The sequence below is a fragment of the Anopheles stephensi genome, chromosome 3, assembly GCF_013141755.1.
Source record: "Anopheles stephensi strain Indian chromosome 3, UCI_ANSTEP_V1.0, whole genome shotgun sequence".
Taxonomy (NCBI): domain Eukaryota; kingdom Metazoa; phylum Arthropoda; class Insecta; order Diptera; family Culicidae; genus Anopheles; species Anopheles stephensi.
Window position 1 is genome coordinate 25828799 of NC_050203.1, and position 18513 is coordinate 25847311.

The window sequence follows — 18513 nt, forward strand, 5'->3', positions numbered from 1 at the left end:
AGGGGTAAAACCAAGCCAAGAAAAGGCAGACCAAGACCGCTCTAGGTTGTAGTGCCAAACAAGTCATCAACTTCTCTTTCATGGTCGTTTCAAAATATCATGTAACCGGGTTTTGGCCCGCATTTTTGTATCTGATTTTTTCCAAAAGGGATGGAATGTTATAAAGACCCAATCTTCTTCAGCTGATGTTTAATAAATATTCCAAGAAAACCTACTTCGATGTTTAGAGACAAGTTGAAGTGCGATGTCTCTCCACGCATTTTTCCGACTGTTTTGGCTATCGCTTGGATAAGGGAGAATCTCATTAAAGACACTCAATTTTAACAAAAACGTATTTACTTTGACGTTCTATGCTAATGGCCCAAAATATAACCGCCATTTTAAATCAACTGCGAACAGACACATCGATGCCTCGCGCACAACTGGTGCGTTTATACGCCCCGATCGAGTCGAACACAATGCTGTCAACCAGCAGGTTTTGTTTTGATTGGATTCGTTCCGTTTGTCGTCGTTTTTTTTTTCTACGCGCATTTTACTTAATTCGCAAGCCTCACGGCAACAAATCTAGACAACCCGTGGCTTTCGTGTGATTCCGCGAGATAGTACGCTTATCGGTAGGGTTCTAGAAAACATATCTAACGCCACGGAGGAACGCACCCCCCCATTCAGCGTCGTCGTCTTCTTCGCGAAGGTCGGGTCATGAAGGTTACATAAATAAAAAAAGAAACGAGTGAACCGCGTCCTTCTTCCGGCCACAATCCGGATCGTGGAATGGTACAACGTCTGCAGCAAGTTTAGCATCATCCGTGCGCCATAGCTATTGAATGGCAATGCAAGTGTTCTTATGACGATAGACAGTTTGCCCGGCAGCATCCGTCCATCGGAAGGTCGTCGTCGTCGTCGTCGTCTGTGGTGGTCCGGTTTAGCGGTGGCGGCAGACATTTGCCCGTTTTGCGTTGCAGCGGACATCCTTATCTTTAATCAACCGGGTTCAATTAATACTTGCCTTCCGAAATGCCCACAACATCGTAGTGCTAAGTACTGTGATCCGCACGCTCCCAGCAGTGTAGCGTAGTAGGTGTAGTTAAGAAACCGACGACGGCAGCCAGCACCGGCAGGTGCCGTCGCAAAAGCAAGCGTGACAGGCTGAAACAGCAAATGTATTCCGGCCATGAATAGCAATACGATAACGATGAACGGCGACCAGAAGAATGAATCGTTCAAGCTACTGCAGCTGTCCGATGACTCCAAGAGTCTTTCCGATCTCGAGCTGGCGGAGGTGGTATCGCAAAGGAAGCGCAAAGTACGCAGGTAAGTTGCTGGACGCGCGTTTTTCGCAACACATTCTTTTCGCCGTTCAATTGCGATAATGCGGACGTTGGTGTGATTGTTTTCCACACATTTTGCAGAAAAACACGCCAACGGACCTCATCCTACCGGGGCGATGATGAGCGAAGTTTGAGCGGCCGGAGCGGTCAGATGGATTGTAAAAATTTCGGCATCTGGCTAGCGGTGGCGATGACCGTGCTGTGGCTGTTTATAATTTCCTATGTGACTTCCGTCATACACGGTGAAAATCATCGCCTTGAGCTTGCCCTACAGAAAGGTAAGTTTCATTAATGCTTGTCGTTCTATTTTAACTTAAGAATTCGTTGGGAAAGAAACACTTTTTCCTCACAAGAACATTCCAAAAAGGGGCAACGAAAGGCAATGATAAAATTCAGTTTTAAATTCTTCATACTACACACTATTTGAAAAGAGAAAAAAGCGAAATTTAACACCTCAATGTCAATACAATTGCTAGGAAGAATCGGAATGCAATTTCCAATCGAACAAAGTAAACATTGCCAAAAACACGCCAAAAAGACGCCAACCATGCCGGATACACACACGCACACACGCACACCGAATGCCAAGAGTAAGAAGCGAAATCCGGCGTCCTTCACCTCCGAGCACGTTGCTAAGAGTGTTGTAGCCATGGAAAACCCCGACTCACGCTCCCGTACAACTCGTAACATCCACGGCAGACAGAGCTAACACACGGCGGACTCGTTTTTCCCGCGGATATTTTCCATTTCCTGCCAATTGCCGATGCTGCTTACTGCTGATGCAGCGAGGCACGAGAGCCAAATTGTCGCAAAGTAAGCGCGTAAGCAGAGAAGAGACTTGAAATTGTCCAACCGAGAGAGTCAATCGAACGGGAGAGAGATAATGGAGGAATTTCCCTTCTTTTGGCAAATGGAAAGCTCACATGATTGATTTCCCACAGTTTTCCACCGCGAGATGTGGTTAAAAAATTGAGAGAAAACCGAGCGTTAGAGAGAGCGAAGTGGTTGCTGCTCTGCGCAACACGCGTTCGGAACAATTACAGGACGAGCGTTGGGAAAACTCGGCGTCGGTAATGGGACCAATTCCTTTGCGTTAGTGTGTTTTCGGATTCGGATGCGTTCTGGTTGTTTGTAAAAAATTGAGAGAAAACCGAGCGTTAGAGAGAGCGAAGTGGTTGCTGCTCTGCGCAACACGCGTTCGGAACAATTACAGGACGAGCGTTGGGAAAACTCGGCGTCGGTAATGGGACCAATTCCTTTGCGTTAGTGTGTTTTCGGATTCGGATGCGTTCTGGTTGTTTGTACGCTTGCGGCTATTCGCGTACGCGCCTTTGCTGCCCACTGTCACCGTCCTTGGGTGAATTTTGTTGGTGGCTGCTAGTGTGTGTTTGGTGAAAAACTGTCAGGGAATTGAACAACCCCAGTGCAGTGGCGGCGCGTTAACGAGGGCGAACGAGCTCCTTGAAGTGCGTGAAGTGATACCATTTCTATTAAATTGCTATCGAATTGCAGTGAAGGTGAATACGTGGATGTGTTCTGCTCTGCGTGCAGTGCTTTCCTGGTTAATGTGTGAATGTATGCGCGTGGGCCAGATCGTTTAATGGCTGTGGAAGAAATTAATTTACCTCACTAAACGAGTACCTCGAGTAACCACTAAGACGAAACAAACAAAAAAAGTCACAGCAACAGCATCAGCAATTACCGTACAGAGCAAGTCCTTAGGTCAACAAAGCGGGGGCTGCCTTGAACTAAAAGCACAACGACCAAACCGAGACGTATCACCGGATCGGATCGCATTATATTTTCATCGACATCCTGTCCTCGCTATTATTCAACTTCCTGCGTGACGATGGCCAACTGTGACCGTCTGGTGCTGGTGTGTGTGGTGGAAAAGCCAAATCCAGCGCCCCCCCCCCCCCCCCCCCCCATTATCCTTCACCCATTTTTCCCACCATCATCCCAGCGCGCCCTAGGCGGAAGGATACTGCCATTTTATTTGGGAGGTGTTTTCTTTCACTCTCTCCCGCTTGTGTGGTAACGCTTTCCCTACCGAAAAAAAAGGCAGAACAAAAAGCTTTTTCCTCTCGAAAAGCTACCCAGCAACGACTGTGCTGTCTAATCGCAGCAGGCGAGCCGTCTTTTGCTTCTCTCCCATCTGCTTCCTAACCTGTGGCGGATGGCCGCGGTATGTCCTGCGTACACGCGTGCTATATGCTCGTATATCCTTGGCTGGGTGGGCGCTGCTGTTGGTTGCTTTCGCACCCGTGTACAGCAACAGCAGCAGTGTGATTGCGCGAGAGCCACGATGCTTCGATGCTCGGAAGAGTCGAAAGAGCGAAGGAGATAGACGCGTACAACAGAGGCCAGCCAGTATAGTGTGTATAGTGTAATTTCAGTGATGAGTTTGTACTTTTGTTTTGAAGCTGGCTCAGCACATTTTACTCTTTCGGTGGTACGTTTTGAGAAGGTGTACTGACTGAAGCATCAAGGTTGGACGGAACATGCTTAGCTTAGCATCTTTTCACAATGGATATATAGCATGCCTGACATTTTCCCTGTGCTGACGTAAGCTGATATACGGGATTGTGCGGTTTCAATGCGCACAGAATCCCTTAAAGAACCATGCTTGCGAGCTTCACTGAGTTCCTGACCAGTTTATATTCTCTTTAAGCATGTTTAGGGTAATTTAAAAAGAGTATAAAATTACTTTAACGCTCCCCTGGGTAATTGTACGGTCTTGTGGGTGATTTCGAACGATTGAAGCATAGACAATCATGATTTTTTTCACAAATTCTCTTTATATCTCTATGTAATTGGACAAAAGAGTCCCTAAGAGATCTCCGAATTTCGTAAATCATGTTTTATTATGAAGACAGTTTTATTTCTTAGAAATTGCTACAAAATCGATTAGAAGATTTCAACTTCAACTGATTCATAATTAATTGGTATTTGGAATACTTTTTAAAGCACTCGAAAGCTTAATTTGTGGTATTCTCAACATTCAAAATTCTTCCATTACTTCCATTGCAACGCTCAAAAGTTATTACAAGAATCATATAATTACACTGAAAGAACCCCACGCTTCTTTATTTATTCGGAAGAAACCCAAAACCTAAGATATTTTTTACCGTTTTTATTTCGTGAAGGACGGCCTGACCGAATTGCTGACCTAAGACTTTAATGCGCCACACAAGTACCTCGATGAAGCTAGCTAAAACAAAAATTATAATTATTTTATTTCATGGAAGCCTGTTTACTCGGCAGTAAAGTGATTGACGCACGTCAGTAGAACTATTTTAAAGATTTTCCGTAAAGAGAATTACGATGTGGAGTTGCATGTCGGTCCCGAAGAAACTTGAAAGCTTCACACCTCCGCTGTCCGTATGGACGGCCCAAAAGGATTTTACGGGCTGGGTCGTCCGGTGTCATTCGCATGATATGATCAGTCCACCGGAGCTTGGCGAGACTATTTCGTACAACTGGTAGAGATCGTCATTGTAGCGTCTCCTCCATTGTCTTTCCATAGATACGCAGCCAAAAATCGGAAATTCTGAGTACTTAGACTATTAATGTTCTGTGCAGTCCCAGCCGTCCGTCGCGACGGATATTTTGAGCGGAGAAGTTTCCTCAGGCTGTAATATGACCGATAGGCAGCCGAGTCACAGGATATTAATTATAGGAATTAGCTTGAAGTACAGGATAATATCAACAAATTGCAAAGTTCCTGAGTGATTCAAAAGCTTCACTTTATAAATCGAAACCCTGTATTTAAAGCACTTTGCCGACAATGGTCCGGATGGGATTGGATATCCAGTCGTGTGGTGTGAGAGATCGCCACCACTACCACTAAGCCTCAGCACTGTCCCGAATATGAGCATATTTGAACCGCAATTCATCCCTTGGTGTGATACGTTTTCCAAGGAACAGGATTTTTGTTCCAACCATGATATCAAACAAAATAACATGGAAGCGGTCGTCGACTTCGGTCACAATGTACACCAGAACAAAAAACGCCAACGCCGGATACGCTACGATTGTTCTACGTTTTTGCATACAACCGCACGCCAAATAACACGACGACGACAGCAGCTAACCGGCATGATGATGCTGACGATGATGAAAAATCTCTTTCTCACATCCCGGTCACCTTTTGTTTGTTTCGCATAAAAACACACATTTTGTGTGTGTTTGGGCTCGTATTCAAACGAAGATTCTATGGAATGCGCTTGGAAATGTGTCATCATACCCGTGGTTATATCCGTGCAGGGAAAATGGCAGGGAAATTTCTAAGAATTCCAAGAGACGCGTAATATACGCACCCCAACGATAAGCCCTGTGGAATGGGGGGCAGTTGCTTTATCCATATAGGAAAAAAATCCGTCGGAATGCCATCAGTACCAGGATTGTGCGAAAAAAGGTAAAAAATGGTGTCCGTTTTTTCACCAAACACACACGCCAATTTTCCTTGCCGGCTTGTTGTGTCGCGCAAACAAATGCAGGAAACAAATATTATTTGCAAATTGATTGGGAGATTATGTTGAATTATGCAGTACGTCCGGTACAAAGACCACCCGGGAACCACCGGGCTCTTTCCACGCCATGCCTGGTAAAATTGGAATTACTTACGACAAGTAGAAGAGGATGGCGTGATAGTCATTGCTTTTCCGGCCATAACAGGCAGGTTGTGCTGGCTGGGTAATTTGGTTTTGCTTTGTAACGGTTTTGTACAGAAGTACGGGCGCGAAAGTACACGAGCCGCGCGTCCTTCTAGGAACCGAAACAATTTCTGTGACGATGATGGAATAAATTACAATAATATTGTTATGTTAAAAAAGTCACACACACACAGTGCGATGGCCGTTAATTGTGCTCACTTGTTGTGTATCTGCTCGTTCAGTAATACGTTATTAAAGGTTTTGTTCGCAACTCCAACGTTCCAGTCACATAACCTTTACAAATAACGCGAAGGAAAGCGTCTTGAAAGCGCCATCCAATTTGTGCAGAGTGCCGTTAAGATTATGTCAGCTTTCCACTGCCTCATCCCTTCATGTCCTCTATTATTAAGGATTGGCCTTTACGGGCTCCGGAAATACAACTCACGGCGCTGTGTCAGGTGTTTGGTGACTTGTGGCAAGACATATTACGCCTCTATCTCTCCACGGCACCTCAGTCCATTAATCGAATGTGCACACACACACATACATAAAAAAAGTTTTCGCCAAAATGTTAATGTAGTAAAGTTTTAGCGTCCATAAACATTCCACCAGTTTGGTTGCTACCTTAACAGAAAACCTGGTCCGCGGCTTCTGGGTTAGTAAGTTCCCAGTGGTGGGAAACACTGTCTCAAATTCTGGCCCACCAGCAACTCGTTAAGGTTTTATTGCAACAGGAAACGTCGTAGGAACTAAGATACTCGAACCTTCTTCCCCCCAAAAAAAGGGACGCAATATCCTTGCCATGTTCGTGCCTAATCAAGACGGCCTTGTAAATACTTCACACGAGGCCGAACTTTCTGTGGTGTTCCCGTGGTGTGAGGATTTTCAGGAGCACAGAACCAACCCCGTCCGAGAAGCGAGTTCCCCTCTGTGTGTGAAGTTGAGGTGCGAAGAACGCTTTTAACCTTGAACTTTCTCGGTTTGATTATTCGGACAACCCAACCCAACCCTGTTGTACAGCTTGTGGGTTAGAATGTTCTAAGGACACTTAAAAGTGAAAATGTGTGCAGCTCCAGAGGAAAGCTCGGACGTAAATAAAAACACCTCTTGAGTAGTAGTGAACCACTAGTCCAATCCGGTCCGCAACGGTCATCAACGTGCGGTTTTGGATTCGTGTGCTTGCTTTGCCATTCATCATGACACTCGTTCTTCCGTGTGCTGCAATATCTGCTCCAGGGACGAAGACACAACAGCTGCACAGCAGGTTGAAATGTAGAGCGAGGCACTTTTTCCCGATTTGCATAATTCTAATTTCGTTTCCTTCCTATAAAAAAAGACAATCGAAAACGAAATCCAACGCCACTAGTGCAACAGTGTTCGCAACCACAGCATGGCAAGACTTTAAATCGAATCGTGCCTTATTCTTTGCGGTCCACGGTGCCAGAGGGTTTTTTTTCCTGTTGTTTAAAGGTAGAAATTAATCCGCTTTCCGTTGAAGGTGGTGCGTGTACACCGGAAACCGGACACATAAAGTCTCAATCCTCGGTTACGGGCAGTGTGGTGTGGTCTGACCTTCTGGGAAAATTCATGGCTGGCACACGCGAACCGAATGGGAAGGAAGAGATTAGATTGGACTTTTCGTACTGTGCGCGTTGAGTGCTTTCGGGGGGAAGAAAAGGGACAATCCACCTGTGCCATAACCCCGAGCCGGAGGCAAAAAGGAGGAGCTGGATATATTGAAGTTGGAGCTGGTTCCATTTAATGGAATCGTCTTGAGATTTAGTCATGCCTCGGTTTCGGCTATACACTTATCACGCCTTTCCTCGTACGGTAGTGGAGATGTAAAAAGGGATTTCGGTTTCCCAAGAATAGACTTTTAAGTTGTTCCTCGAAGGAATGGTTCCTCCTCCGACATTAACATACGGAAATGTGATTAGTTGAGATAGGAGGAACCGGTCCTGAGAACCGATTGTGTTCGGCAGTGGTTATATAGTGCTACGCAAGGTCACACAGCAGTTGAAGTCTTCAAAGCCCGAATTTTAATGCTCCTTTAACGGACAGAATGTTCTGGAAGCTTCAACGTTCTCACAGAGTGGTAAAACAAAAAGCACATTGAGTGTCAGTGCCTGTCCCTTGGCAATTGTTGAAGATGTCAGTAAACTCGTCTCGACTCGTTTGTCGCAGCGTGGGAAAAAATGCTACCGGAAAAGCAAATTCCTGGGCACATTGATTCTCCATTTCCGTGTCCGGGGGATTCCATGTCGGAAGCAGAGTTTGAAAAAGTCAGCTTTTCGGTTTCGGACCCCACAATTGGATTAGAGCTTGATTTGTTTTTCCATGGGTTTGCTTTTCCCAGCCAAACTGCTGGAGGTACGGATGTGTGTGTGTGTGTTGGATTTGGGACGGCTTTTTTCTGCGTCCATTTTTCCTTTCGTTTAATCTTAACAAAAGCCCACAGTGCGAGAATTTCGCTCTGCCAATGTCAAACGTTTTGATCGATTGAGGTACAGTGGTGTTCAAAATATTAGCAGCGGTTCTTTTAAAATGCATAACGTAAAAGTGCTTTTTTATATACCTATTTTATAATGCTACAAAGTTGATCAATTCTATTTTTATCAATTTAATGAAAATTTGGGAAATATCAGCGGGACAGTCTGTTTCGTTCGTTGAATAATGCGATAGGAATATGACATTTCTGCTTTTGCTGTGCGCAACTGCAAAAATTGCTCAACCACCACGAATCACGTTCCTCATAAAATCTTAAGGGCTAAAAGGCTGTCTCGGATTGTTCCAAATAAATAAATCCAAAAATGGATCGTTAAACGAATGGTCCTAGAAAGCTATCAAATTGTGTTGACAAAATAGCATCTGCCCAAGTCGTGCTCCAACCGGATTAAATTGTAAAAACTACATGACAAACATGGAACAAAATTCTGCGGATATCATTCGGTCTAAAACGAGGACTCATCATGCTTGATTGAATTTTTACAATGATTAAGCAAATCTTGTCTTAGGATTATTATTTTGAACATAACTGTAGTTGCTCGAAGCTGTTCCTGTTCTTTGATCTTCCCATTTGCCAATTTTACTTCCGATATTGATTTGTTATCGTGAGCAAAATATCCGCAAGACATTTTCCGATTTGTGTTCGACACATTTCCACACTTGAATGCATTTTAATCATGAAAATTCCATCTCTATATCTGGAATCGTTACGTACGTCGTGCTAGAAAAAGGCTTCTTCTGCATTTAAATTTAGGATACTCGTTCCGTAATCGGTTAGGAATATTTTTTGAAGGTTTAAAATAAACTTCCTAAGCGCTGGTGCTGGTTGCTGTGATATTCGCGTATTTGCGTGTTGCTAAAATGAAATTAAACGTCAACCTTTTTTGTCCCCAAATTGTGTGCACAGTTGTTTGAGCTATTCGCTTGAAAGAGCGAGAGAGAGAGAGAGAGTGTGTGTGTGTCAATTCGGTATAATAAATGTGCCCGTGAGTGAGTGAGTGGAAAGGAAAAACCCGGATGTGCCCACGTGTCTACTAGGATGACCAGCGAGCTGTCACAGCGTCGACGATAGCGCCTCCGAAGCGGCTGGTCCCCGTCCGCACCGGTTGGCTGTACGAATCGTTCAGTCGCGTGCAAGCGGACGCCGCCACGGATCTACGGGTGCACGCCGGCTGGCCGAAGGCGTCCCACTACGGCTACGGTCTGGCCAAGGGTGACGACTACATCGACCGCCACCATAACGACGACGCCGAGGACGACGACGGGTGCAGCGGTGACGGTGACGACACCTGCGACCAGCACCAGGAAGAAGAGCTCGACGACAGTACCGCCACCGACGGTCGGCACAACTACGGCGAGCTTGCCGAACTACGGCCGACCGGCATTATCCGGGGTCCGTCGAGGCGTGGACAACATCCACCACCGCCTGCTTACCACCATCATCACCACCATCTGCACCATCACCATAGCCATCAGCCCTATCAGCAGCAGCAGCAGCAGCCACAACCACCACCACCACCACCACACTATCGGGTGACATTTGACGAACGACCTTTAGTACCGGTCGAGATGGAATCGGTCGGTCATCATGTTGCGGTGCCGCTCCGTGTCGGTGGCAAGAAGATGCGCAAGCGGCGCGAACTAGACGCACTGGTGGCACACTCGCTTGCAAAAAGCTCCAAAGGTGGGGGACGTCATGCGGCCAGCAACGGGGTAGCATCGCACGATCAACTGCTGTCGAACTCAACCGACGAACAGGAAGACTATTCATGGGTCAGTAATATTCCTACCCCCGAGGGGGGAGTACGGGAGATCAAATGCGCACAAAACGCGCACATCAATAAGCATTATACTCTAATTTGCATTTCCCTCTACTCTCTACCAACAGCAACCGAAGGTTCGCACACAGTCCCGATGCCGGACGAAACGATTCTCCTGCCTGCGCACCTGCGGTCCGCTCCTGTTCGTGTCCTGCATCTTCATCTCGCTCGGCTTCATGTACTGGCTGTACTTTGACATCCGGCAGCAGATATCACAGTATCGCATCCGCATCGAGCAAGGTGATTTGTCGGCTTTTTCGACGATGACGATGGACCCACGGTACACGGTACCAGGCGTCTCCATGGACGTACGAGTATCCAATGGGATATGTGATTCATGCGGGTTCCTCGTTCTTGAAACGTATCATTATTGCGCATCTGTACTTCAGTCAACCGCAAAAGGTGGCTGTGCGAATATGCTGTGCGGTTTCTCTGTGGCTTTCATTGCACCGGAGAAGAGTGTATCCTCTTGAGCGTGCCTTTGCTTCGGTGGTCAATACGCTCAATGAAGCATGAAGGAAGCATTGAGAGGGGATGCCAAAAAAAAACAGCCAGTTATTTGGCAAACCATTCGAACCGCAACATTTCTGCCCGACTAAACCACAAAAACCTTTTTTTGTAAAGAGTATGTCAACAGACGGATCTCCCGGTGAGGTTCTTGTTGGCGTACTCGTTAGAGAGCTTCAGTTTGTGAAAGCTTTTCCATGTTGGCCGTGTGGATTTGTTTTAAATTTAAAGCCTATAATTTAGTGAAAAAAATATGCAATTTTTAGCATTTATATAACAATCTTTTCTTTAGTCACGCCAGACCGACTACAGAGACTCTACAAAATGACACAAATTGATGGTCTGTCCTGCTCGATAACAACCAACCCTCCCCAGGGTCTTGAAACGATTTGGAGTGAATCCAATTTTGTATGCTTTTCGTCCATCTGCTTCGAAAGCTCGTCATACACCAAAGAAAAACTCGGCAAACAGCTTCGCCGGCTACCTGTCGGGAAGCAAGCGGCTCTGGTTGAAATGACCGAAACGTGTGTACCATCCTCATACTGGGTCGCATCGTCTCGTGGTATTGCTTTAATTTGCCATTCCAAAGCAGCTGAACTTGAACTCGAAATGTGATTTCCTCGTGCGCCACACCGGATGGAGAGCCGGGAGGTCTGGCCGTTGTTTGTCGGGAACGTCTGCCTGCGGAATCTAATAACGCGTAAAGCTGCTTGTTTTTTTTTTCTCGCACACCGGGTGGCTGTGTACTCTGGCATCGAAAATAGATCGATGTCGCACGATGACCCGATGCCTCTGTTGGACGATTTTGAAAAATCGTTCCTTCCAGTATTTCGACGAAGCGGTTGGTGAAAGTTAATTTATTAACGTCCGGTACACAGCTGAGGCTAGGGTTTGGGGGCCAATACGGGGAAGAAATTAACCAACATCCATCATTGTGAAGCTGTGGACGTCATCCCTAAACTGGGCTGAAGCGTGATGGAGGAAAAGAAAAAGGTTTAGCTCAGATCCGTTAAGCTCCCCGGGGCTGGTAATTTATTTTCTATCCTGCCGTTTATTGCAAGCATGGAAGAACGAATGAAGCTGCTAGCTAAGCGGGGACAGGGTTTGTTGGGTGAAAAACCAAGCGTTGTTGCTATTGACTGAACACATAATCAGATACGTCAGATATTATCAGTTCAGGAAGCTGCATCTATCTTAAGCACACGATGATATCTGGTCTGTATGATTTATTATATATATTATAATATGTTTAAATTATTGTTTAGCACAATTTCTTCTACTTACTAAATCACTAAATCACTTACGCTCGGCTGTGCCGTCGTTTGCCAATCCATTTATCGGTTATTTTGGTGGACGCTTCAATGTCACCTGAGCCTGGACAAGTTTCCACATATTCCGATATGATTGGTTGGCTGCCAGTAACAGTATGTCGTACATTCACATCCATGTTATTGTCCTAAATAGCTTAAGTTTGGACGACATCAAAAGGCTGTCCCCAAAGCTTATCTCCATCATTGGGAATTGTATGCCAATGTTTCCATTATCAAGCTAAAAGGATGGCTAGAATATGGTTTGACATTGAGGAGATAGTTTGCAACGTTACCTTAGCCGAGAGTCAAATGGCCCGCTCTCACTGTCATTCTCACCCAACCCTGAGAGTTACCCATCCATCCATATGAATGCATATCCTTGTTAAACATCCAACATCCAGTACTCAACATTATCTTGAACCGCCTTTTATACCCGGCGAACCCTGCAAGCATAATACCCAACATATTACCACTGGTAGAATATTTTATTGGGATCATGCCAAGCTCGCAAAGCTCCCGTCAAATGAATGTGCGTCCGTTTTATTACCATTCTAAGTTCGCATCATTAGAATGTACGGCGAAACAACAGTGACCGGAGTGCGTTACGATACCAACACCAATTAGTAACATAATTCGATAGCATAAACCAAGCCCGGGCCAACGAGAAGGTCAAGGGCGAAGTGAAGATAATGTGTGTGCGTGTAGTAAGGCTAAAATAGGTGATCCCGCACTAAGCTGCTGGTACCCGCTAAGAACCCGGTTTCGTATGCCTCCCCAACATCGCCCGGTCGTTACGGCACAGTTACGGACGTAACGCCCGTTAGGATATGATTATCCTTTCAATTACCGGCACGGACAAAAAGGGGATATCTAGCACGCGGCGCAGCGCTTTAGCGAGAGATGCACAGCGAGCGAGAATAATGGGCAATTAGCAGTGGAAAATAAAACGGAAAACCTCATCACCAACGTAAAGCGATGGTCCCGGACGAATGTTGTTGTGAATGCGAATGCGGGAAAAAAGTGTTTCTTACGCGACCAACCCAATGTCCTTTTGGGCGGAGGACACGTAGCACGTAGAGCTGGGAGTGGGAGATTTACGACCACCGACGGTGGACGCCCTGGTCGCACTGGGGTACCCGGAGATAATGGGAACAAAATGAAACGATCGGGAGTATCTTTTTTTACTGCTCGTTCGTTCGTTTGGAGGCAATCGGAATTAACTAAATTATTTCTGTTTCACATTGTTTCTCGTTTCTTTGTGTTTTGTACAACCCCGTCGACGACTACCTGCTCCAATTCACCGTGCCACTACAACAGTTTCAGCAACTAGTCAAAACGTTCCAGAAGCACTGCAGAAATGGCACGAAACGTCCAAAAACTTGGAACAAAACCAAACTGCACTCAATGGCAAGCTACGGGAAATGCAGCAAGTGCTCACCAACTTCTTCGGCGAGGTAAGCAGGCAAACAAACTTTCCTTCCGCCACTGGACGATTTTATCTAAATTGTTCGCTTCTCGCTCTTTGCAGCTCAAGCAACTCCGGGAGACGATCGACAAGAAGAACGAAAACTCGCAGGAGGCACAGCTTAATCGCTTACAGTCGAGCGTGGCCGATCTGGGCTCCAACATAGGGGATTCGAATTCCCGCATCGGGCTGCTGGAAACACGGTTCGATACGATACAGGCGGACCAGAAGCAGCTGAACAAAACGCTCGACGATTTACAGGTAAGGGGAATGGATCATCGTATTATAGAATTTTTGCAGATGATTTTATAATGAAAGGACAAGGGAAGCTATTGATTGTTCCAATACTTTAAGACTCAAATTCAAATTCAAATTTTAAACCCATTTTCATCGAAATTTGTCGAAAAAAAAAAAAAAGAAAACCCTGAGCAGTACTGATAGTGTGAAATTATGTGCTGCTATTGTGATATCATCTGACACCCTTGCCTTGACTTGTGAAGCAATTCTCTGTGATGTTCTTATTCTTTAACAAATCATCCTAATGCTCCCACATAATCAATTTGCTAATGCCGTTGCAATTGCTGCTATTTGCAGAAACTATTCAGCCGCATCCAGAACAGCACCGTCGTGACGGACATTATCGGTGGCGACGGTATGGCCAAGGGTATGGAGAAAACGATCGCCGAACTGCGCGACCAGCTTACCGGCCAGCTGAACAATCTCGCCCAAAACGTAACCGGCGAGCTGCAGGTGCTGAAGCAGAAAAACGTCTGGCTCGAATCGGACCTGAGCAATCAGACGAAGCGCATCGAGCAGCTGTTTGACAACACGGTCAACATTTCCTCGCACGTACTGTCGATCGAAGCCGTCTGGCTGGAGGCACGCAACAATGCTAGCGCACTCGAGGCGGACCGTAAGCTCATTAACGAGCAGCTAGCTGCACTGGCGAACGTGACGACCGGGCTGCACGGTACGATCGAGAAGGTGCAGGAAGAGTGCCAGCAGTACCACAGCAAGCTGGATGAGGTGCGAGGGAAGCTCGGTGAGCTGCAGGACCAGATACAGCAGAATGCGGCCCGGAAGGAAGCGGCCATGCATCGGCCGGATGAGGCTAACCGAACGGATCAGGTAGGAGGGTTTCAGGAGATTTGGAGAGCGTGTTGTGAAGGTTCATATAAAAACATGTTAAACCTCTCTTTTTAGGTAAACAAGGGCAATATGCCACCCCTGCTGTCGCAATTCTTCGATGAACAGCAAACGGCCAGTACGGCGGCGAGTGTACGCATCTCGGCTCCACCCAAACCGACCGCTGCGTCGTCGAGCTCTAGTAGTAGTGGCGGTAGCACCACCACCACAACCACCACCACCACTGCAGCTTCCCTGGCGAAGCTGTACCCTGGTACGTTGGTGCAGCAGCTAACCACCACACCGCAACCACCCAGCCCGTCCGGGGTGACAAAACCGGGTGACGGAGCAGCAGCTAACACCGGAAGCAAAAAATCGGATGGACTGTTCGATTCCGTGATGTAAGAAGAAGTTGTGCTGGGGTGGGGGTAAGTCGAGAGTTTTATTTTTGACGATTGAATGGGGAAAGGAAAGGATTTCTTGAGGTCCAGCTAGGGAACGGATTGTGTGGGTTCACACCAACGTTATTGATTTGCAGCTTGCGATGAAACAGTAAAACCCGGAAAGGTAAACCAAAGTTTTAAATAGAAGCGACCGTGCGGTATAGGTAAGAACACCGGGAAGGCGATAGTAAAGAGCGCGCAATTCTGACTAAACTGCAAAGACACACACACACACACGAAACGATGTCGGGAAGAGAAATTATGATAGAGAGTACTGATTATAAATTTAATGAGGAAGGAACAAAAAAAAACAAACTTCCGTGTGATTAAATGTGTCGAATGCGAATCGTGGTAACCGGAAAAGGCGCAAAAAAAATTGATGATAACGAAAGGAACAGATAGAGAAAGAGTTGTTTAACTCAAAGAAAATAATGGTTAAAAGTTAAAAAAGAAAGATTTGTTTTCCTGTTCTGTTTGCGTACAATTTGCACCTATTAGAATCACAATGTGTAGTGAAAGGACACAAAGGTCACGTGTTTTTGATAAAGCAAATAATAGGTATCATTTTGCGTTTCGTCAAAACATAATAGCAAATATGAAATCAAAATGAAAGGTGGTTTGTGGCGTACGATGAATAACTTCCATTTAACTACCACCACAAGCAAACCAGAACACACATCGAACATGGTCACGGGCATTGAAAGTAGGTCCTCAAAACAAAACAAAAAAAAAACCTCCCAATAGAGTCTTGTGCACATAGCTCATCCATAGTAGAATTTATTTTCTAACGCAAAACAACACCGTTTTAGTCCCCTCTTTACAGCAAAAAAAAAAACAGTAGTTTTCACAATCTAGAACACTGTAACACCGTAACGAAGAAAACGAAAACACCACATAGAGAAACCCTTTTGTTAAAGTCACATAAATAATGTTAGTAGCTTTCTCTCTCTCACTCTCTCTTTCACTCCCTTTCCCTTCGATGCCGTGGTACAGGCGAGGGGACAAATGTTAACGAAACGATAACAGCCAAATTCAGTAGACAGACACATGAGAAACATCATACTTTCAGTACCTTACAAAATTATACATTTGAAACCAAAAGAAACAAAAAGAAAACGCATTCTATAGGGGGAAAGGTCGAAATGGAAGGAAAAAGTGGGTTGAAGTAGCGCGAGGCTTTAGTTTAACCACTCGGGTAGTGATCACTTCCGTTGCTATCAGAGTGACAATTTACAGGGTTTTTCAGTTGGCAAGGTAAAAGTATCGATCCTTATACTTTGAATGATTTATTTTCGACCGAAAAGTGAGGAACGATAAGGATAAGCGGAAGGATGCAGGTTGGAAAGTGAGAAAAAAAAGTTCCACCCTTTTTTTTTATTATCTTTTAATTCCTTTTTGTTTTGAAATGTTAGTATAAGATGCTTTTAAATCATTCTTCGTTCTTGCTATCTTTACACTTGCCTTTCTAGACCAAACATTTGCGATTTTTTTCTTCTTCTAGTGTACAGAGATATTTTTTTTATTATTGTTTAATGGTTAAGTTTTCCTCCTCGTGCGCACACTTCCATGCGCTACTAGTAGAGGCGCATCGCTACATACGGTTAAGCCGAGGATTGGAAAGCAAACTTGTTTGTTAGTAGAATGTTAAAAAATCGAGACGAATGTGTGCGTGTGTGTTTGTGAGTGGCTTGATATTGAGGTTTGTTGCTCACAGGAACAGGAAGGTAATGGATGGGATGTTTTTTTTTTGTATCCGGTAGTAACCAAAACGAGAGAGAGAAGGATAAGAACATGTTGTAGGAAATATTATGTATTTTGTTTGATAGAAAAGGCGCTTTGCTGCGTCAGAACCGCAAAAGACGGTGCCACCCGTCGGTAGCTGTATGTGTACTTAATTTCTTTTTCTACTGATATTAATTTGTTTAAGGCTGCCCTTTTTATTTTTGTACCATTTTGCTGCATTCAATAGAGTAAGTGATTGCGGGTAAATAATTTGTTTCACTGGGTTTTTTTTTGTTGAAAACATGAAAAATGAAAAAAAAAAACAATTTAGCTGAAAGATGCGACAAAGAGAATCGATCGAAGTTCAATCAATACCAATAGTTATTAAAAACAAGAGAGAGAATCGTGAAACATACGTATTATACACCGGACGGTCGAATGAAAAGAAACAGAAAAAAAAACCAAACCAAAATGTTACGAATGTGGTTAAACAAATGGGCGAAAAAAAAAGAGACAGAATATTTCTTTATAACATCATCACAAAACGACACACACACACACAACAAGTCATGGTTCGCGCTAGGATAACGATTCCAGCAGCAGATTGATTGAATTGCTCCCTAATAAATCCTTTCGAATTTAAAGCAAGTTTTTTGCGCTTAGTTAATGCTTTAGTTAATTCTCATTTTGCGTTGATTCGGGTAAAGAAAATATTAGAATAAGCGTTATTGATCAATCAACGGGCAGAAGGGCAGTGTATGAAATCATGAGTGTTTCAGCATTAGAATTACGAGTGTGCTTTATATGTTTTATGCTTATGTTCTCCTGCCGCTTCCCAATGGCGAATTGCAGGGGTCTCCAAGACTTATTGACTATTTCAAAATTTGTATTTACTAAAAAAAATGGCTTAAAAACGGGTTTGAAAAACAGACTAAATTGAAAAAATATTGGAGAATTCCAGAGAATGGAAATTTGTCATTTTTTAATATTATTTACACGAACCCTATAATGCTTCAAGTATTTAACGATTAATACAGTTTCGTTCCTACGCTACTTCAAGCGAATTTTTATGCAAGTTAAATATTTCATCAAAGTATTATTTAAATTTGGCCTTAGTTCATTGCTTAGAACTGATTTACAAAAATTGAACATTTCACGTACGTTTGGATGATATTTCCTTCTCCGGACCCGGGTGTGTTCCATCAATACCTTATTTTAAAAGCAAAACAAATGGGAATGTTCCGTAGGAATTTTTGTACCACTTCCAAGTTTAACGTTCAGTGCACAATGAACGTGTATAGGAATATTATCCGACCTGCAAAAATAGTGTGGGGAATTATACATTTCATCAAAAAATAATGGCAAGGGAAATGCTATTAATATTAATATAGAATGCAACATGAAATGTTTGCTGTAATGCTTTAATTTCATAAAAAAGATTTACTAGAGTTTAGTAAACTGTTCCTCTAATGGAAGGCGGGGGAGGCGGTCTGGATGGGATTCGAATCTGCCGGACCTGCCGTATGAAGACCGACGCCGCTGTCGCCTCAGCCACCGAATCGACCTTTTAACTATAAACCTATAAACTATAATAAGTCACTTAAAATAACTTTAATTTTATCGCCAATAATTT

At 44.5% G+C, this 18513-nt stretch overlaps 1 protein-coding gene across 4 annotated transcripts; it reads left to right on the forward strand.

Annotated features, from left to right (window-relative positions):
- Positions 1–471: 471 nt before the first annotated feature.
- On the forward strand, positions 472–17542 carry LOC118511435. Of its 4 annotated transcripts, none has more exons than XM_036054526.1 (7): positions 2581–2903; positions 9396–10261; positions 10377–10548; positions 13443–13579; positions 13654–13851; positions 14185–14718; positions 14794–17542. In XM_036054526.1, exons 2-7 carry the CDS (start codon positions 10058–10060, stop codon positions 15118–15120), a joined length of 1572 nt encoding a protein of 523 aa, XP_035910419.1. In that variant the 5' UTR covers positions 2581–2903; positions 9396–10057; the 3' UTR covers positions 15121–17542. The 4 variants fall into 4 exon arrangements, with proteins under 4 accessions (XP_035910423.1, XP_035910419.1, XP_035910420.1 ...); XM_036054527.1 differs by having other exon boundaries at positions 2581–2845; XM_036054529.1 differs by having other exon boundaries at positions 2581–2794.
- The last annotated feature ends 971 nt before the right edge of the window (positions 17543–18513 follow it).